The sequence below is a fragment of the Anthonomus grandis genome, chromosome 12 (genome assembly GCF_022605725.1).
Source record: "Anthonomus grandis grandis chromosome 12, icAntGran1.3, whole genome shotgun sequence".
Classification (NCBI taxonomy): domain Eukaryota; kingdom Metazoa; phylum Arthropoda; class Insecta; order Coleoptera; family Curculionidae; genus Anthonomus; species Anthonomus grandis.
The window spans coordinates 21,199,073-21,222,762 of NC_065557.1; the positions used below are offsets into that span (position 1 = coordinate 21,199,073).

General features: G+C 28.8%; 1 protein-coding gene across 1 annotated transcript in view; it reads right to left on the reverse strand.

Moving 5' to 3' along the window:
• Nucleotides 1-23,690, reverse strand: part of LOC126742871 (calcium-activated potassium channel slowpoke) — a 205,391-nt gene that overhangs the window by 34,052 nt on the left and 147,649 nt on the right. The window contains exons 15-20 of the mRNA XM_050449716.1: nt 21,789-21,944; nt 19,363-19,439; nt 13,844-13,912; nt 12,141-12,191; nt 11,020-11,043; nt 7,732-7,794 (exon numbers count right to left, since the gene is read on the reverse strand). Of these exons, the coding sequence (XP_050305673.1) occupies nt 7,732-7,794; nt 11,020-11,043; nt 12,141-12,191; nt 13,844-13,912; nt 19,363-19,439; nt 21,789-21,944 (440 nt within the window). The remainder of the gene's footprint in view (nt 1-7,731; nt 7,795-11,019; nt 11,044-12,140; nt 12,192-13,843; nt 13,913-19,362; nt 19,440-21,788; nt 21,945-23,690) is intronic.

Sequence of the window (23,690 nt, forward strand, 5' to 3'; positions counted from 1 at the left end):
GTCCAATGTGTACCTGGACCAGAATTACTATCCAAGTTTATAATTCCACTTTCAATTTTTCTAATTACTTTTGGTAATTTATCTCGCATGAAGATGCCTCTAAAATGAGAAATGTTTAATTTTTTAATATACCTATTTATATCTAGGTTTGTTAACGGCTTATTGTGAGGTAATATATTTAATAGTTTTTTGGTTTTAGATATAACCCATAACCATTTTTATATGGTTTTAAGTAAAGACCACTTCCTTTTTTCCCAATAGCTATCTCTTCCATGACACGATTATGTCTTTTATTTTCTTCTAATTTTTGTTGTGCTGCCTTTGTATCATTAATGGCTTTAGCAATGCTTGCTGCCCCTCCTCCTAAAGCGCCTAAGGCAGATAGCCCTGCAAATATTGGAATTAAAGGAAGGACACCACCTTTGATTTTTGGAATAGGAATTATTCTTTTTGAAGAAATTTTCCTTTTTTTAAGACGTTTTAAGGCACCATTGGTTGTAACGTTTAACTTTTTATAAGACTTTCCGATTATACCTTTTTTTCTTTTACTTGCAGACGCTTTTTTTCTATTTTTCTTTTTTGTTAAACCCATCCCCAATTTGGATTTTGCTTTCATTATACCTGCAATTCCTAGGGCGCTTAAACGTTCACCCACACCTGCATCACTTGACCTAAACCGATTGATTGCTTGGTCAGCCAATATCCTATCGGCCTTGTTACGACTTTTTACGCTAGAAAATTTACTGTATGCAATGTCGTGATTTTTACACGCTTCGTCAAGTTTATTTACGCCTTGATGACCGGCAGCTAAACGTTTTTCCAATCTTGTACCGGGCCCACAAAAATTATAACCAGGAATGTGTAATTCAAATGGTAATTTAATAATTACAGTATTTAAGGAGCCACCTTTCGGTGTGAACTTTAGTGTCATAATAGATTTTTATATAATAGTTAATACCCTTTTATACTTCGAATATGTGGTTGGAAAAACAAAAGTTTTCGTTACCAGTGAAAAATTATGACCTAAATATCAGTAATGGGCAGATATTTAAGAAACATGGGGAGTTGTTTGGAGGTGAATCAAAACGGGGAATCATAGTGGGTCCATCTGGCTGTGGAAAAACTAATGTAATGATTACATTATTAACACACCCCAACGGATTACGATTTGAAAATGTTTATGTGTATTCTAAATCATTATATCAACCAAAATATGAATTTCTAAGAAAATTATTAAAACCACTTAGGGGAATAGGTTATTTTGAGTCGTGTTTTGAGCAGGATATTGTACCACCAGTTGACGTTAAACCTAATTCAGTAATAATATTTGATGATATTGTGTGCTGTAATCAAAGTATTATGCGAGATTATTTTTGTTTTGGTAGACATAAATATACGGACTGTTTTTACCTATGTCAAACGTACTCATCGATTCCTAAACAATTAATCAGAGATAATGCAAACCTACTAATTATATTTAAACAAGACGGAACCAATTTAAAACATATCTATGATGATCATGTAAATATGGACATGTCATTTCAACAGTTTAAAGATCTCTGTTCCACTTGCTGGCGATCCGATTTTGATTTTATTGTTATTGATAAAGATTGTGGTGTTGAGACTGGAAGGTATCGAAATAAATTTGACCAGTTTATTCATTTAAATAAATAAGATATATCACTAAGGAGTTAATTAGTTTAAAGCCTATAGTTTGGAAGCGAACATGAATGAAAAGTTAGTAAAAGAATTAATACAAGCCCGTCAAGCTGTAAAACGAAAACTAAAATCTTTAAAAACAGATGTGGCCAAGTCTCAGTTTCGACAAGAAAAAGAATTTAAACCAATTACAGAACCCTTAAAAGAATTAATTAAAGCTGTAAAAGCGGAGGAAAAAATTAAAACAGAACCCTTAACACCGCCAGCATTTTCTACTCCTCAAAAATTTAAAACCGATTTATCACCGCAAAAAAGACGTCAAACAAATATTTATAACAAATATCTACCTTCGGAATTACCATCATTTTTAACAAGAGAAGATACATTTGAAATAAACGATGAGAATGACGATGATGTATTTTTTAATCAACAATCATCTTTAAGGGAGCCTCGTCTAAGTTCTACGAGACGAGATAATTTAGATGAATCTACCATTACTGAACCAACAACAAAAGAAATTAGACAGAGTATTTTTGAGTTAACCAGAAGTCCGGCATACGAACAATATCTTGAAGCATTTCATCCGCTTGTAAGAGGTTTTGTTGATGCATCTTTAAAAAGTGAACGAGATTTAGATAATACGCATGGCCTATTTCATGATGCAGAAAATGAAAAGTGGAAAATTGGCGACAGTGAAGCTGACTTTGTGCAACAAAATTTTAAGATTCAGGATTTAATCTATGAGGGTACACCCGGTCTCTATGAACTTTTATTTTTTCAAGAACCTCGCGGTTATACCTCAAAAGATCTTGACAATTACATGGATATATTGCAAAGAAGCAATGCTTATAGAAGAAACTATGATCCAAAGGCACAGATTCAAGGCACTACCGACCCAAAATACTTAACAATAATAAAACCGTACTTGATAAAAAAGGGAATTTTAAGATCTACTTCCACATCTAGTGCCATTCCTTTTTCTAAGCCTAAACCACCGTCAGAAACACGCCCGAGAAGTACTAGAATAACCTCGAAAAAGGGGGGAGGAATGATGATGAATTTAACAAATAAAAAAACTGATTATGTCTATTATGATGATCCTAATGAGTTAGTGGAACGGTTAAAATTACTTATATCATCACAAATGGCAGGGCATACCGGACATAATAATGAAATAGTCTCCATTATTGAAGAGCTAAAGGAAGCAAAAGTTATTTTATAGACTGTTTAAACCACTATATGGTATTTTAAAAATGTCTTTGAACAAGTTCGGTTCTCATCTTCACTTAAATAGGAAAAACTATAGTAAAACTGATACAATTACTTTTATTCAATTAACGCCCCTAAAGTTGTTTTACAACATATCATTAACATTTATGGGAAACTGCTTTCCAAACGATGAGAAATTTACTTTGATATTTGATAAAAAAACATTTTTTAAATTTCCATTAAGTTCTGGTGTTATTATAGGGGGCTGAATATCCAAAGAAAGAAATATTCTTATTAATTAATGGTAAAAAAGGAAAATTAGAGGGAAGAGAAATAAAAGAAGGAGATCTAATTGAGTTTGGTAAAGAGCCAAAATCCTCAATTGACTTTTTTTATGGAGAATTAATAATAAAATGTCCCGTTTTAGTAGAATAAAACAATAAATAAGTACAAATAAAGTTTATTTCAAAGATGACTTTAGACAAGTTTGGATCTCACATATTTCATAAATATTCCAGAATTGATGATGATGATAATCAAGTTAATTTAGTCAACATTGCAAATTTAAAATTATTTTACCATATAACATTGCCATTTCTTGGTCACCATGACCCAAGTGAAAAAAATTTTGTTTTAACCCAAGATAAACGAGTTTCCTATCGATTTCCAACTGACTCTGGTGTTATTATAGCCGGCGAATTTCCAAAACAACATGTAAATTTATTAATAAATGGTAAACAAGGTGGAGTGGAAGGAAGAGAACTAAAGGCAGGTGATTTAATTGCATTTCGACGGGATTCAAAATCTCAGATAGACCAATTTTATGGAGAATTAATAATAAAATGTCCTATTTTAATAGAACAATAAACATTAACCATGAGCAAGATAAAAGAAGATGTTGTTAATGAGCTGCATAGATTAAGTAGGAAAAAATATCCAAGAAGACGTGTTATAGTTAAAGGACTTAATGATTTATGGCAGGCAGATTTAGTGGAAATGATTCCATATCATAAGCTCAATAAAGGTTATCGATATATACTTGTAGTTATTAATGTTTTTTCAAAATACTTATGGACAAAACCCATAAAGTCAAAAACTGCTAAATATGTGGCTGATGCAATGGCAAATATTCTTAGCAATGTTAAAACACCACCAAACAACCTACATACCGACAGAGGATCGGAATTTTACGGTAAACATTTTCAGGAATTAATGAAAAAATTTAAAATAAATCATTATAGTACATTTTCAAATGTAAAAGCTAGTGTTGTGGAACGAGTAAATCGAACTTTAAAAACTTTAATGTGGAAAAAATTTAGTTTGAGAGGAAATTATAAGTGGATCGATATCTTGGATGATATTGTGCAAAAATATAATAATACAAGACATTCTAGCATTGGAAAAAAACCAAATGAAGTAAACGAAAAAAATGAACAAGACATTTTAAAGTTTCACTTTAACCATATAAAAATGGTTGATCCAAAAATTCCTAAATTTAAAATTGGTGATCATGTACGTATAAGTAAACAAAGAGAAGCATTCACAAAAGGATATACACCCAATTGGTCAAATGAAATCTTTCAAGTGAAAAAAATTAATCTAACAAATCCTACAACCTATTTACTACAAGATGAAAATAATGTGGAAATTCAAGGTGGTTTTTATGGGGCTGAGTTGCAAAAAGTAAAACATCCTGACGTTTATTTGGTTGAAAAAATTCTACGGCGTAAAGGGAACCAAGTTTACGTAAAATGGTTGGGAATGGATAAGACACATAATTCTTGGATTCTAAAAAAAGATGTTTTGTAAAATGTTAGTTAAGTTAAATATATTTTTTATTATTAAATTTTTAATTTTAAACCAAACCATGTACATAGTAGAAGATTATGTAATAAAATCTGTTAAAAGCAAAATTATTCTTTGGTTTTGAGTAGATCAACTATAACCACAAAAGATGTTGAATCAAATATTAAATTCATTAAAATATTTATTTGGAATAAAGTGTGTAGTGAAAAATAATAGTGATAGTGTGACAAACATTTATAATGAAGAAAAACATAATATATTATGTGAACAATTATTACAAATTATAGGTGGAAAGAAAAATGTGCGAGAATTGAATGCAAAGGAATTAGAAAATCTACCAATGGATTTCTTTTTAAAATATGTGGATCCCATGACTTTATTATTTATTTGGAACAAACTACCTGCTAACTATAGACAAGAGTTTGATTTACAAATAAAATTACCATGTTTTATTCACTATAATAGACCAGATTGGCGAACACACGTAGATGGACCTCCTTCACCACAAAATAAATGTTGTTTTTGTATTAAAGCTCTTGCTAAACAAAATTAACCAATATTCAACAATAAACCATGATTTGGTTAAGTCCTACATTTATAACACTAGTTGCAGTAGTACAAAATGTTTTCTACGTTCATAAACCTCCGGAAATAGTGTCTGCATTTGTTCAACTGAAAGGTGAAAATTTTTCAAGTGATAATTCATGGATACCCTTACTATACAAACGCATTCATAATGAATCAGTTCCAATATTTTTTACATGGATTCCAACTACCATCTCAATGACCTCTAGACATAGACTTCACTATAGGTTAAGATTTCGATTCATTAATGGAACAATACTTGAAAGTAGGGACTGGACAACTTTTAGTAAAGGATTAAATACAGAAAATTCTATAATTATTAATCTAAATTCTAATACTAGTGGTAATTACTTAGAGTTAAATACTTTAAGATCAAATTTCCATGTCTTTATGTATGTAACACAGACCATTTTTATAATTACTATACTAATTTTAGGTAATATAATATGTAAAATGTTGTATAATTTAGGAGAACAACAACAACAAAAACAATTACAAAATGTACACCGTTTAATTTAAGAGAATAATAAATATCATGTGTATTTATCAATAAATAAGTATGTACCTATTAGTAGTATTACTATTCTCATATAAATTAGTAATTAACATTTAAGCAAGGTCGCGATACCGCTTTGTTGCTCGCACTCGACGGTAAAATATGATTGTAATAATATTATACTAAAACGGTACGGACGTTTTGGTAGGTGCGCGGTAGACCAAAATTGGTTTTTTTAACCTTGGCAATTAACAGAAATATGCGCAAATAGTAAAAAAAGTGGCTTTGCCACAAAGAGTTTTCATATTAAGTTAGGTGATATGTTGCCTCAGGCACCCTCACCGACCACACCCTATGCTAATTACTTCTTCGGCGTTGCGTCATAACTTCTTCGGCTACGGAACGCCATCCACATCTGAAGAAATTGATGAGACACGCTGATGACTTCTTTAGATAATTACTTCTTTGGCAATTAGTCATAACTTCTTCTTCTTCTTATTACTACTTCTTCAGCGTTACGTCATCACTTCTTCGGCTACACCTAAAGGGCACTTCTGTCGACGACATATTGTGTCTTCTTCAGATCTGCATGACCTCGACGGCACAGCTCAAGAACAAATACCATCCACTTCTTCAGATGCGGATGGCATGTGTCATCAACTTCTTCAGATGTGGATGGCATGTGTCACAGAAACGTGGTAAGATAACTACTCACATATTTTTTGTATATTAGTTTTTAGTTAATTAAGTGCAACGGGCTTTTTATTTAAAAACTTGACCCTCTTGAACACAAAATGAAGGAAACATAATGTTTGTTGGAATTATAACTTGTATTAAACTTTTTTGGTAATTTTGTAAAAATAGCTTTTTATATATATTTTTGTATAAATTTTTGTCTCAAAAACATATTTTGGTAAGTAATTATTTGTTTATAAAATTTAACTTTTAAGAAATTTCAATATGCCTCCACCCTTAAGTATATCACTTATCACTTGACCACTACATAAATGACACTGTGTTGTATGTTCAAAAAAAATAATGAAAACATAGTTGGCAGCATCATCCCATATCTTAAAAAAATATCCAACACGGCCGCGTAACCGGAGATTCCATCGTCGTTGAAAACCTGACTCAAAGAAGCCAAAAGCCAGGTCCACGCAGCTAAAATAAATCGTTCCTAGATTTGACGCTTTGCGGCAGCACCACACGGTGCACGAAACTGAACGGCAATCCGATAGTCGACCGGGTACACTTTTTAACACAGGATTGCGTATCTTCCCAAATATTCAATCAACGGTTGTATTACATAACATTTAATACACCTAAGCGTAAATCTTTAGCTAGAACCTGTAGTGGTGTAAATACACACGTAAAAACACTATCAATATTTAATAATTAAAACACATAATGTCTCATGACAAAAAACTCCATTCAAAAGTAACGACCTCCGTTTTGACAATTCCTTATATATAATAAAGATTTGGTAATCTTTTAAAGAATAAGTATTCTTATATGTAATAGACGTCAACTATACGGTATACAGTATGTGGGGTAAACAATTATCAACTGTAAACGGAGAATGTATAGCCTAAGATGTACGAACCAAATAGCCAATTACTTAATTAATACCATAAATTCCCTGAAATTATACTTAGAAAATTGGAATGAAATAACGCGAAAAAAGGCGTAAGGAGAATCAAGGACTATAAGCGTAACAAAGAGTCAGGCTCTGATAAGCTTTAAAATTCTAAAATCTTCTGTTAACTTTCCATTGATGCTGATCATGTTGTGTTATTATAATAGAGAAGCAATGATTAACGCTAGCATCAGTGTACATATTTTATTATGTAAATAACTCCAGACGATTATAAAATATTCATATCTTAATTTTTTTGTGATGATATTACTGAACGTAAAAGTGTATTTTAATGATATTAGGACAAGCAAATGAATCATCGGCTAAAAATTTCAGATACCTCTAACATGAACCTTCTTGGGCAACTCTGGTGGTGTAAAAGTAGGGGGAGGATGGTGGTCATCTGTAAACCACAAATCATTCTCGCATTCAACTATGATTAACTAACCTAGTTACTAAAACTATTTTTAATAATAAAATATTACTTTAGGCGTAATATAAGTCTAACAGAAAAAAAATCATCTAAAGCAATCAAAAAACCTAAGTCATTTCTATGTGTATCTAAATACGCGATATTAAAAGAAATCATCCGATCTGCAATAAACCATATGACCAAAAACAATAGTTTTTTTTAGAATAGAAATAATGCAAGATTAGTGCTTAAAGAATTAACGCTAAAATTTTATCTATTCTAGCAGTATTTGCCTAAAATAATACCTTATTATCTATAATTTTTTTGTCTATCTATATAATCTAATTTATATTTAATATCTTATAACTAATTAATTAAATATGTATATATTTGCAACATATATCTGCAATCAAGAGGTTAAGATTACAATAAAATATTTAACATGCAGATATTTCTAAAATTTTTACATGCGAAATACTTCTAATATATACATGCATATAACATTATATACACATTCTTTGTTTTCAGAGTTAAACCATTAAAATTAGCTAGTTTAGAAAATATAAAATTGGCCATGTAGTTATAGATCAATTTATAGGAGAAATTCGATAAGAACTTTCGAGATTTAAGTATACAATATTGTATTTAATAAATTAAGTTGATTATAATAAAAAGATAAAAGATAAAGTATGCAGTGGTATATGAATTAGTATTAGGTACTATAGTTATATAAAAGGTAGATTTATTCTATTTTATTTAAGTCATAACTTAAAAATATCAAATGATTTTGAAACCTTAACTAAAAAAAAATGAAAGATACACTTTTTATTTGTGATGAAATAAGCATTTGTTTTCTAAGTTCTTTTCCTAAAAGCAACAAATGAACATCTGCTTATTGGCTTGGAAACCAACGAGTAACGAAAGACAAAGACAGAATTCATTCATTCATTCATTGTAATCGAAAGAACCCTTGATTTTCTAAGAACTATAAGCTCCACCTGTAGAATAAATTATAATTTTTCTCCTACTGTCCTTTAAGATAGAAATAATTAAAATTTTATTGTTGTTATTGTTGGTGGAATATCTTTGAAGGGGAAGAATATAGCTACTAATAGAACTACTACTATATATAGTACAAAACTATATATATATATATACATATATATATATATATATATATATATATATATATTTATTATAATATATATATATTTATAATAATATAATAAATATATATAGGGTGTCCTATTTGCTGAGTGACTATTACTATTTCCGAAACTATAGGAAATGAGAGCAGTTAAATTAGAAATAAGTTGCGAATTTTGATGCTTATTCTAAATCCTTTTACAGCGTTGCAAAATGTTTTTTAATTCGTGAGTTACGGGGTGATTTATAAAAAACGCCAAATTTTATTTTAAATTATTCTTTCTAAAAATATTGATTTTAGAAACTTACTTTTAATTACAAAGTTTTATAATTGTTTGTGCTCAAATTCACCTTTAATTTTTTTTATGACGTTTGGTATCTTGGCAACAACTATCAACTCCTTTTTTTTTAATACGGACCTGTATTTTTCATAACGTATTTTAAAAGCTGGATGGTATTTATGAGATGGATTTAAATTGGATGGTCTTTAAGCAGAAAAAAATAATTTTGAATGTGGAGCATATTTTGAAAACGTAAATAGAATTACTTTGAAACAGCTAATATCTGCATATTATGGTGAATGCACCATAATGTTCTCCAGTACGAAAGTAAATTAATTAGTTAATTATGTATATATATATAAATATATATATAATATAATAAATATATATAGGGTGTCCTATTTGCTGAGTGACTATTACTATTTCCGAAACTATAGGAAATGAGAGCAGTTAAATTAGAAATAAGTTGCGAATTTTGATGCTTATTCTAAATCCTTTTACAGCGTTGCAAAATGTTTTTTAATTCGTGAGTTACGGGGTGATTTATAAAAAACGCCAAATTTTATTTTAAATTATTCTTTCTAAAAATACTGATTTTAGAAACTTACTTTTAATTACAAAGTTTTATAATTGTTTGTGCTCAAATTCACCTTTAATTTTTTTTATGACGTTTGGTATCTTGGCAACAACTATCAACTCCTTTTTTTTAAATACGGACCTGTATTTTTCATAACGTATTTTAAAAGCTGGATGGTATTTATGAGATGGATTTAAATTGGATGGTCTTTAAGCAGAAAAAAATAATTTTGAATGTGGAGCATATTTTGAAAACGTAAATAGAATTACTTTGAAACAGCTAATATCTGCATATTACGGTGAATGCACCATAATGTTCTCCAGTACGAAAGTAAATTAATTAGTAAATCTGTTTGAGCAATCTACCCTAGATGTTGCTAGAGAATTAACATCAATATTATTAGCATATTTTTGGATGGCGTTTTCAATAGAAAGGTTTACTTTACTTACTCTTATAAGACCTAAACTTTTTTGCTGTTGGTTTAACCTGGCTTCTTAGAGCAAAGCCTATTCCCTTCCCCAAAAATGTAGGAAATTGGGAAAATATTATATGCATAATTTTCTATCATAATACGTAATAATATACCAATTGTCCTATTTAAAATAAAAAAGTTAGTGTAACTTCCTGTTAAACCGGAAGTAACAAAAAATAACAGAATATGTCAAAACACGCTCTTATTAAGTCAGTTTTACCTGTTCTATCGATATACCAAATTTCATTTCTTTATCTTGAAAAGTAAAAAAGTAAATACCCTAGTTCTTATGAATTTTTACTATAATATCAATCTTAAATTAACATAAAGATTACTTAATAATTCATTCATGTATTTATGATGGATTTAACTCTGAAATACATAATTACATAAACCATACATAATGTGCAAGTAGTGTGTGGAAAACTAATTCATGCAAAAGAGAGAAGGTCATAATTTGATACATTGGTAATATTCTTCTGTGTTTTTTTTTAAATTATTTTATGTCTCGTGTACCAAATTAAATATATACTTAAATATATTTGGCCTTTTGTAAATCATATGAAAAAATGTGAAATTGTGGTGAAACTATATATTAAAATAAAACATAAAATTAATATTATATCCGCTGTAGGTTAATTTATGGCAGTAATGAAACTTAGTCAGCCATGCGCTGATTGAGGCAAATTGTACCATTATCGTGCGTTGTTACAGATGTTACCTTAAAGAACTCGACTTACTTGCTAATGTGAGATCCACGTCACCTGTGCCAGTGAAATGAATGGAACAGGGAAACAGGTTATTAATGGTTGAGACAATGAGTGCGTATGAAGAACTTTGTGAGGGCATAAGAGTCTTTTTGAAAATGTCAAAATTTTGGCTTTGATTGACAGTTACTTTATAAAATATGTATCAGGTTTCTGTCGTGTTTAAGATATGTAATAATGTTATTTCCAAATTGAACTAGTATTTAAACTCACAATATTAACGAATCTATATGCTATCAAACTAAATGTAACTTTAATACACACATAATTATTTATAAAAAAAAGGCTACGAACAATAATTATTATTCTATTATTAAATTTACACAAAAACATTGAGAAAAACATAAATCATATAATAGTGTAAGTATATCATTCAGCCAATTCAATAAGATTTGTCTAATAAAAAAAAGAATTTTTTAAAATAAAGATTAGAACACAAAGTGCTAAAGACAAAAATAACAATGCATCTATATTGGGAATTTAAATTAGAAGCACCTTAAAAGGCAACAGAATAAATTTATTGAACTTTTTCCAAAAAAATGATCGTTTTATTTATTGTTCTTATTTTTTATGTGACTATTTGTCACATTTATCATGGAAAAAAACACCAGATAAGAGAGGATATTTCTTGACAATACATTTTGTTTTCCGTTATTACATTTAAAAAATGTTATGTGCAACCGGAAAACAAAAGCTTTTTTCTAAGCTTTTCGTTTTTAATATTTATTTTAAAGGAGCATTTAATTTTAATTCCCAATTTTAACGACGTCACAAGAAAAACAGCGAGTAAAAAAAGTTTTATTTCGTATACATTCGTTTAACTTAAATGATATAATAATTAATTTTAGGTGTAAATGCAACTGAACAACTCATAACTGATCTTAAATAAATATTATAAAACTTATTTAACTCTTTAAGTTTGCATTTCTATTGTCACACTTTTGTGCTCAATCATAAAATATTATTTTAGAGAAGTCTTGAAATGTGTATGTAGAAGAATATATATTCCATTAAGTAAAAATGTAGGATGCAATTTGGTTTTTTTTTGTTAGTCTTCAGAAACTTAAAAACAAACTATATAAGACAATACGTACTTGCTCGGCCAACCAATTGGATGGCTCGGACGCCTTTCCTAAATGTCGCCACTGTAGACAACGAACCAGAGTTGAGATATTTTGTTAGTTGAACATAAAGGGAAATACAGTGTTAAAATAGGTAATTTTAAAACAGTTTCAAAAAGTGTATATTGTTGGATTGATTGGTAAAAAATTTATATTGTACGATTATTTTAAAATTTTTAAAATAACACCATACCGTCTTTTTTATCACATATCGTAAAAAGGTTTTCAAAAAATTAAAAGATAAAAAAATGCAACCCTCCGTGTTATGATCAATTTTGCACATTTGTTTTCAATATATTATAAAAAATAATTGTATGTGCGTTATTTAACTATTTAGTCAAGATAAGGCTAGATAATCTAGAGCAAACAATCAAAAGATCTACCTGGAAGGCTTACTTGTATACTGCATCTTAAGACTTTTCGGCTACTCGGTTTTTTCAAAGTTACTTCCTTTCCGTCTAACGTATATCTTGCATCACATGTTATAACACTAGTTGTTATAACACTGTTAGAGTATTTGTAAAGTTACTTTATCAAAATTTAAAGAAACTTATCTAAACTCTCTGAATTTTAAAGCATGTAAAAGGTAATTTTTTTTTTAAACTCTAACTACTGCTGACTCTACTGCCTTTATTTGGCAAGCCATCTGCATAAGGAATTGAATGAATATATTATTGTCTATATGAATTATTAACAATATGAAAACTATCTGTTTAAAATCTTTCACAGGGGACACTTTTAAAAAAAAGTAAAAATATTTTGTTTAATATCTGTTTTAAAATTACTTATTTGAACATTGTATGATCATGTAGGAAAAAAGGAATAGCACAACAGTAACAGGAGTCAGTTTTACCCTAAAAGTGAGTTTTTTTAGCAATACGGAATTGCGTGGTTCATAATTTAAATTATATGCATAATATACTTAGATATATAGGCTCTAGCAGATAGCGGTGTAAAATTCTAGCCAGGCACTTTTTAAAGTCAGTACATTTTGGCTCTTTTTTAATTTCCAAATGTTATCGCGTTTAAAACCTCTAGTGATTTATTAGATATTAGCAAGATCTGAAATTGTACCTCTAATAAATAGGCACAGAGTTATTAATCTAGTTATTTTGATTTTTGTCGATCAGTAAAGGCCCAAGGGCAAAGCTACTTCTGTAATTAAAATTCACTCAATCTGGTTTGTAACAAAACCTAATTTATGTTACATTTACATGACAATCAGAATAAGTTTACAGCTGGTGATCAGGAAAATACAAAAATCAATCGATCAAATTTATATTTTCTGGCGCAGGGTAAATGATATTATTTTAAATATAGGTTAATAAAATGAAAATATATGGTCTTATAAATAAATATGATAACCCAAACATCTCTCACCACGTATATTTTGTAATGCTTTTATAAATTCCCATAAAATTTGACGTTAGATATTATTATCTTCAAATATTTAGTACAAGAAGAGCATAGTTAATAAATTTGGAACATCACAAATTTGTAATATAACCAAACCAGATAATTATTATAGATTAGCAGATGTAAGACATACAGTTAGACTGAAACTCCAACGTAATTTGATCGATGAATTAATACAAGACATACTGACACAATAACAGTTTTAAAATAAAAATTATACATTGAGTAAGCAAAGCAAGGAACTTTTTTAGTTGGCCTACCATCAAGGTATCTTTGGTAGTTAAGGCCTGTTTTGACCATACCCGTTTGCATCATGATCATTCCGACATCTGCAAAAATTGGAAAAACCAAAAACTTAAAAAAATCATAAAAAGCAAAAAAAAACATAAATTTAAAAAAGTGTCACAATGTTATTCTTCAAATAATACTAATATTACGATGTTAGAGCATTTTCTTATTAAATTTAGTAAAGCATTATTTTATTGTATGGATTCGCTGATTAGTACTATTTACAAACATGTTTTTTTAGTGTGGTTCCTAAAAATTGCTATTTTTAGAACCACCGGAAGGGTCTTAAGGCTATTGAATTAAAATGAAATAAGTAATATTTGTTTGTATTACAGCGAGAAGAATAAATATAAAAAACAGCTATCTTTTTTGTTTTTCAAATATAGTTTATAATTTCTAAATTTACGGATAAGTTATATGAATGAAAAATGTTTATTTTTTGTGATTTAAAAAAAAAAAAGACAAAACCAAAAAGCGATGGCATCATGAAAACACTAGATAAGAAAAATATCGATCAAATCAATAGTCATTTCAAACAAATACGTATTTATTTTATGCTGTGCGACGATTTAGCAAAAAAGGTAAAAAAGAATCTGCAATTCCACAATTCAAGAGCAATACATATTTTGTCTTGTTCTAAATAAAGTTTGGTCTTTGACCTGTGTTTATATGTTTATGTATCCTCTAATATCTTCTTAATTCCTGTTGAAATTATAATATTTTCCTGGCTTATATTTCTTGCTATTTAAATATAGTATGGAACAATATAAATAGTTAGACATTAATATCCAGTGTTTTAATTTCAAAACGAAGCACCTTTATAAAATAAAAAAATGGGATATTTAAATCAAAATTAAGAATTTATGATAATCAAAACAAGCATGGTGCGAAATTTCATTATTGAAGCAGTTACGTCTGTTGGCCAGGATAAATAATATTGATAAAATACATAAATACGATAAATTACCAAATATTTTTTTCGTACTATTACGTAGTATGGGCAAAAATTATTGGTACGGTTGAATCGACAATTTGATAGGATGGAGGTTTTTATTTGACATACCAAACAGTTAACTGGGGAGGAGATGGTTGATAGAAGTTTAAATAAAAAATCAAACTTCCCAATGTAAATCTAAATTAAGGCGTTTTTTACTTTAAAAAGTTAGTAAGGAGCTTCGTTTTGAATAGAAAACACTACATGTGTAATAATTCGCCTTTTTTATCTCCATGAACTCTATCCATGAATTTTTAGTCACATTGAGTTATGTTTTAAATATGTAAGATTTATTTGGAATTGACGAATTTAATAAAAACTCGCAATTAGTAGTTTTTTACTCTTTTTCTATTTCTAGTAGCACTCCTTATTAACTATAAAACATTAAGGTTAATAAAATTGAATAAGAACCATTTTAGTTTCACGATTTCATAACAATGTTAAAAATTCTAATAAACTTAAAATAGGTTGAATTTAATTTAAATTCTAAAACACGTATTCAAATAATTAAATATATATTGACACAGTTATTATACGAGAGTATTCAGAGATATTATAAATTAAAAATTTATATTTTTAGTCTAAAAAAAAGAGTATGATTAAGTTAAACAAATGACTGTATAAGATCAGAAGTTGTAAAAGTTTATAGCACTAATACTAAAATAAAAACTAGGTTTTTATTTTTGAATAAATTTAAATAAAAAAATATTTATTTACTTTTTATTTGGTGAAGATTTAATTTATTAAATTATTGTTTATTTATTTATTTATTTATTCATGTTCTATACCACGATATTAAAATTTCAATATTCTCCTTTTTCTGGTAGGTATGTACATGTTTATTTATTTAGCACTGGCAAATGTAATTAGAGCAATATTTTGATAACCTCTTGCTCTTGTTTTAATTATCGAGGTTAATTGTTAATTATCGGTTAAAGTAATAAATCATGATTAGACGTTACCAAGATAGAGAAAAGCAAATGGTTATTGCGAATATTCTAGTCTTAATAAATCGATTGTTTTCCGAATTATCAAAAAACATATCTCAACAGCAGAAATGGTATAGTTCAAAACATCTAAGTCGTATTAATAAAATAACAAAAAAAAGCTAACGCATTATTGCCAATAAAGAAAAGTTCTTTTAATGTTCTTTTAACTTTACATAATAAAAAACAAATTGATTCCATATAATGCCTCTTGAGAAATATTTTTTAGTAGTCCCAAACATACATATACCTTATTACGAACGGGTTAAGGGGATTTAAAACAAAACATTGACCATAATTGCAAAAGTTTAATTTTTTTTAAATTTTGTTTTAAGATGCCTCCAGGGTCGCCAGATCGCATAAAACTACTAAGTATTAGTTAAACTCGTTTAGTTAGTAAGAAGTATTAGTATTTACTTATACGTCTTAGAATTAATAGCTAAGTTTACAGAAACTGGTACTATTACGTACCAAAGTAAGAAATAATCTGCGTAGAATAGATAGAAAGTAAAATAAATAGAAATATTAGGCACCGTGGTTAGCAAATCCTCCAGAATCTCATAACAGTATGAAAAGTCACCCAAAATACTTATAATAAATTTTACCCAAATGAAATGCAAATTCTTAACGAACTTTTTAATAACGACGTAATTTTATGAAAGAATGATGGATTTGGGAAGGGTAACGTTTAAGCAGGTATAGTTGGAAATGCTATTTTTAAGGTTATATTCAATAAACAAAAGTAATAATCCATTAATACCAGAAAATCATAAAATCATCATCAACTAAATGCGCCTATTCTTGATTTTCCAAAAACATCTTTCAATAAAATTTGCAAAAATTGGTTGAAGCGCCAGTTGAAGGGCCACCATGACCACCTGACTTAAAATCTTTAACTCTCTACCTCTAAGAACATGTTAAATGGATTGTTTATAAAATAAAGCCTCAAAAGTTGGCGCATTAAAAAACGAAAATAGAAGTAGTTTAGAAACCTTAGAGACGAATATAAGAGCAGAATATGATTCAGTCTTTTATAATGGACAACATTGGTATACTGTAGCCTTAAAATTTTTCTTAAATAAAATATCTTAATTTAAATTTTAGTTATCAAAATATTATTCCTTGATTTCATTAAACTAAAGTAGACGCAGAATAACAGTGTACAAATCAATTGAATTTCTCTAATGCTCTGGTGACATTAAAAATGTTCACATCGGCCAAATGTTCAACTTAATATACACTTTAAACATTGTAAACTTGCTGTAAAAATACAAAATTAAAAAGTTAAAAACAAAAAAGTTAAGCATATGTGCTGTACCTATCGGTTTATGGATGGTAAAAATTAAGTTCATTTTATTATTTTTTCTTGGACTCAACTTGTAGAATAGTGAAAGCACCAAATATCGTACCGTAGTAAAAAAACTGAATGACAAGCACATTATGTTTAGCTTGGTACAATAATTAAACAACCTATTTACAAAGGAAATGCAATAAAACATTTACATAATATTCTTATTGATAAGAATAACATAAACTATTTTATTCAAAATAACATTATGTTAAACTTTTTATCTTAGACTCAGAACAAGAGGTATATGAGTAATGAAAACAGATTGATGTAGGCTATTTGTTATATTTGTTTAACATAAAATTGTTTTATAAAATAAAAATTATTATACAGAGATAATGACTATCATCATCTGTAAAATGACTTATCAAAACAAAGTCAAATTAAAGATGACCGTCATATAATGTTAATAGATACATGTTGGTACATGTTGATTCAGGATAAAACTTTAAAACTTTTAAAATATTTAAAAGTCAATTTATAATAAAATTAATACATTGTATTGAATACAAGATGGCGCACATAACATACTTTTTATGTTATTATATTGTATTATTATTAAACAAGTTATTTAAAAAGCAAAATTTGAGAAAATCACAAAAAAATACTATAAGGGATTTATAAAAACATGAAAATAAGGAAATTGAAAGGTAGCCATGCATTTAATGTGCAAAAGGGTTCAGAATGTGTGTCAATATACATTCCGTTATACGCAGGCAAAATCATCAGCGATTTTTCACAGCCTAAATAGGTATAAAAAATTTATAAAAAGTTAAATCGCTCGAAAAAATGTGCAAGTCGTGAATAATCTACAAATGTTTCGAATAAAAAAACAACTTCGCAATGGAAAAAATAACTACAGATTTCTGTCAATGCCAGAGTACTAAAAAAGTGAAGAATAAGAATATAACCTTGTGTACTTCGAATGCATAAAACAAGTATAAGGATTCAATGTAGCAAGGGTTCCGAATAAAATAAACCTCAAAGTATAAATAAATGTTAGACAATAAAGGAGTTAAGAAATTAAATACATTGTTTCAAATAGACTTATTTGGAAATTTAATTATTATTAAGGTCTCGACGCACTCCCCGAGAGTCCAGACTCTAAATTAAACTAAAAGTTAAAAAAAAGCGTTTTTTTTTAGTGAGATTTAAATGATTTAGAATAAATGTTGTAGTAGCCATTTTTATTATGCAAAGACCGTAACCATTTAGATAATGCATAGATAATTTGTAAGTACAGAGTAACTGAGCTTGGAAAATGTGTTTAGGGAAAAAGGTTTTAATATATTAATTCCACAGCTTAATGAAAGAATAATTACTTACGAATTTTAATTTGGAATATTTATTTAAAAATTTTAGATTAAGAAGATTTTCATTAGCAGTATATGGTGTATGTGAGTTTTTCTTTGTTAATTTTGAAAACTAGTTTAGTTTTCCCTACATTAATACATTTTACAGATTTAATAGTTTCGAAATAATACCGAAGCAACATAGAGTTTTTTTTGTGAGGTATTCAGATTCTTAACTGCTCTTTTTTTTAAATCTGCTTTATGCTTTCTTCTTTAATTCTCTAAGAATGTTAACGCTTTTACCTTCATATTTTGAATTTTACTGAACGATATAAGAATACTAATAAAAATATTACCGGTTATTTTATTCGGATCGGATAAACTAAATAAGGGAATATTAATAAATCGAGAACAATTAACAAAAATGGAGCTGATCCACAGGCAAAAGATCTAGATCGATCTAGAGTCAATATATAGATCATCAATTACCTAGATCGTGGGACCAGTTACGTTGTTGTGCCACTAGAAGTCATTAGAAATAAACGTTTAAAATAGGAATAACAATAAAATTTAAAAAATCAAGTCATAAAAATAGAAGATGTAGCTCTAAAGAAAACAAATTCATTAGGTTATATTTATTCCAGTAGTTTTTCATACAAAATACTTCTATTTTATTTTGAGAAAATGCAATACAATTATGTTTTATAATAATCACTTGGGTATGTTATGGTTATTGCTCTGTTATTGCATAATTTTAATTCGCCATATGATCTATTCCAATATAGATCATATTAAGTAAATAAAGTTGTATTATTTAGAGCAAAGTTTATTATCAAAATTTTGTAGACTAGATAAAATGCTTTGTACTTACAATTTTTGCATTTGCATTTCTTTATAAGTGTTTCGTCTTTGATGTGATCATGACAGGCTTTGCAGTAAAACCAAGCTCTAAAAATAATTTAAATATTTTCAATACACTATAAATTCTAAATAGGCAACAATTTTTAAGTTAACTTAAAAAGAAAAGTAAATAAAGCTAAAATTAAAAAAATATAAATCGAAATATTCTGGGGGACAAAGACAAAAAACAAGAAAAAGACAAATGAAAATTTATTTAGAAAATATGTAAATTAAACACAGCTGAATTTATTTTGGAAACACTGATAAGCAATTTATTAAAAGCACAAAAACTTCAGTAATAATAAAGTAAAATATCGAAAATTCGAAATAACAAAATTTAAAGAAAAATTTATAGAAGAAACTCCTTATAAGCATGCTTAACAGATCGACATCTGTTTGTCATGCTTATAATCAAAATGTCGATGTCGTTTTGCTTAATTTCTAGCTATTGCTCTTACATACAGCTTAACAAGTCTTCCCTTACCGGACACACTATAAGTTGACTTAAAAGAGAAGCGTTCTCAACATATCCCAAATGTGTTCGATCGGGGAAGTTAGAGGATTGTGCAGGCCATGGTAATACCTGAATATTGTGCTGCTCTAAAATGTTTCAAGCGGTTTTTCTAACATGCAGATGTGCATTTTCTTGCATAAGTACAAAATTTTTGACAAATTCTGTAGAGCGTAGTCGAATAAAGTAATCGATATATACTTCTGCTTCTTGAATCAGGACATAAACCAAACCTTAATTTATTGGAAAAAAGAATCCATGGCTATTCATGCTCTCGCCAAAGTTGATGTTCTTCGGCCCAACCTAATCTCCTTTAAATTCTTTATAAATCTAATACGACTTAAGTTTTCTTATTCGAAGAGGAAGATAATTTTTTTAACCATGTTAATAAAACAATTTCTTACTTGCTCTGAATGTGAAATGGGCCACCGAACGGTGCATGGAAGACGAGTTCCAAACGAACTACATCCCACAATTTCCTGCTTGTTCTTTCTGAAGATTATAGTTATAGTTTCAAGCATATATAAATAAAGAGACAAAATTCTATTTTGCTCAAAAAAATACAGACAAGATTCATGACTCCGAACTCCACAAAGGGTTCCAGTTAGTTTTTGCAGAACAAATACTGTATTAAAGAGATTATGGGCACATGAGCCTCAAAAACAAATTCTACAGCGAAAATAACTCTTTTTGCCATGTAAAAGTCTACGTTCTTAGAAATTATTCTAAGGACATAGCAACTGATGATAGCCTCTACGCATTATGCAATCAATTGTCAATCCTAAAAACTGACTAAGACTGTTGAGTTGAAATCGGCTCTTTATTGATAGTGACAGAGTTCATTGAACATTTTAAAGTTAACAGGTTTATTTTCGAAGTATTAAAACAAAGTTGATTTTGCATCATTGCAAACATACCCTTTATGGGGAGCACAGAAAGGGTATTTACATAAAGAAGAAATAATAACGGCCCCAGGGCAGATCCTTGGGGAACCCCTGTAGTAGACTGTAGTTCTTCAGAGCAATGACCATCAAAATTAACACTCTGGACATAATTCGATAGATAGGAGCTGAACCCACCCAAGACAAAGACTATGTTTCATATAATCCATTGCTTATTATGGTTTGAGCAGCAACAACGCCATAAACATTTTGAAGCTCACTTTTTAGGGAGTTTGCGGTAATATAGAGGTATGGTAACGTCTTCATATCAGTTAGTTGCTCTTGTTGAACCAGTGTATCTTCCTCTCTCATCGCCATTCTCTTGAAATCTCTGCCACAACCTTCCTGTAGTGCTCTTGGTAGAATTTATAGCTTCTACGACGTCACGGATGTTTATAACACCCTGTATTATACCAAGACCTCGTAACTACACGTTTCACGATCAAGATGTTGCCTTTGCATATTGACTATATTGCATGGATAATTAAACCAAATTCTCACTACATTGTCAGCAACTATTTATTTATTTATTGTCAAGAAGAATAACTTAATATTATGAATGTTAAATGGTATAAAGTCTAACTTCCATTACCTTAATTTTAATTTTAGCACGACGCGACGCTTCGGTTGGTTTTAAACTATTTACATTTGATAACCAATAGAGATATTTTCTTCCTAGAGTTAAAAAATTGGACTTTACTACTTTACCAATGTCTACCAATTTTAAAAACAGATTGTGATAAGGAAATGTCAAACAAATAATAAACACAATTCATCTGGGAATTACATTTTTCCATCTAAAAATTAAACGGCTTTTTTGTCCTTGTCCCCAGGAGCATTTCAATATCTGAATAATATTATAGGTCTTTAATATAAATATTCTTTAAAAGCAATTGTACTTAATTTGAGAATGAGCTTAAGTTATAGTAATAAAAAAACGAATACCTTTTAACTTCATCAGCAGATTGAGCGATAAAAAACCCTTGCGTGTTCGCCACAATTTTTGCATTTTTCGGATTAATTGATATTTTAGTGTCTGCTCCTTCGATGCCCTTAACTTCAATCGCTAATAATAGAAGCTTTAATTTGGTAAAACACAACCTGGTGAAAAAAAGAATTTACTTGTTAGTATTAATACAAATGTATGACATACGTATATACATATATAATTATCATAAAATATTATGTGTATATACAGTATCCACTTAGCTTTATAACATATATAATAGTTGTATAGTTTTGAAATACAGCAAAAGAACCTTGAATGATTATTACAAAACTTTTTCAATAGTACTGACCTAGCACTTACCTTTTGACAGAGAATAAGATACGCTACTAAGACAACACCAGTACATATATGTTATAAAACGTTCCTTTTCTCATACATTTAATACAATAAAGGTATCAAAAACTAAATAAATATAATAAAGCATTGAATTGGTTATGACACTACCTTATATTCTCAATCCCTTTAAGTCTTACATGAAGTAACATGACTTGGTATTAATTTGTTTTAGTAAAATAATTTTAATTAATAATCACGATATTTTATATTAAAATAGCAAAGGTAAGAATGGTGGATTTTGAAAGTTGTATAATCGAATCGGAACTGATAAAATAGTTGAAAATTTATCCTATTTTACAAAAAATTATAGTAAATTAAAAAAAAACGAAAATATTAGAGCAAACGAAGCCGGGAAATTTAGCATGTAGCAATTTTTATGTATCATTTTAAGTTGGTAACTTTCGTAATTTTGATGATATCGTTGCTAAATAATTAGGATATTAATCAATTGTTATTTTATAGAATTAAAAAAATGTTTTCTCCGTTTTTTTGCATTATAACATTTCTTTAATTCTCGCATTATATTAGGTTGCCTTATCTGCCATAAACTCCCTTTACACATATTATACAGTGACCGCCTAAAGTTCCGCATAAATTCCATAAAAATTAGAGACATAATTTCTTTAAAAAACGCTCGGACCCGTCGATTTTTATTTTAATTTGCGCATTATTTCACATAAATTTTTGTACACAGGGTGGAACAAAAAAAAAGATATGACGTCATCGGTCATTTTTTTAAATGGAATGCTATATTTTTTATTGCTTTTATGAAATATAGGCGAAATTCCAAGCAAGTTTCGTATAACACACCTTATCTCAAAACTCAAATGTTTCCGAAATATTTACATTTAAATAACAAGAAAACAAATAAATACGTCTATTTACAAATTAAGATAAAATCGAGAATAAAAATAATGTTATAAACACTGCCAATTGTTTCTATTTCCATGGTTGCACTTGTAAAGAATCTCCATTTTCGAATGTCACTGTCAGTTCGAAAATTAATAGTTTTTATCAGAATAAATTATGGCTAATTTAACGGAAATCCAACGAGTTGAAATTTTGATGATGCTAGGGTACGGGGATCGAGTGCGCACGCAAAAAGAAGTAAGTGAACTGTTTAATGCCAAATACCCAAACCATCCTATTTCTCAGTCAATAGTTAGTAGAATAGAGCACAAATTCATAACTTCAGGTCATGTTAGGGTTTGCCAAGATCAGGTCGTCCAAAAATTTCTGAAGAAACAAAATTAAACGTTCTGCTCTTTGTCGAAGAAAATCCAAACAATGCAACTTCACAAATTTCAGTTGATAATAATATAGCCCGAACGTCAGTAAGACGCATCTTATAAAATCACCCTTATAAAATTAGACTAATACACTTAAATGAGGACAATCCTGATCGAAGACACCAATTTTGCGAGCAAATGATGAACATTTGCAATAATAACCGCCAGTTTGTGTTACGAGTTTTGTTTTCGGATGAAGCAACTTTTTGTTTA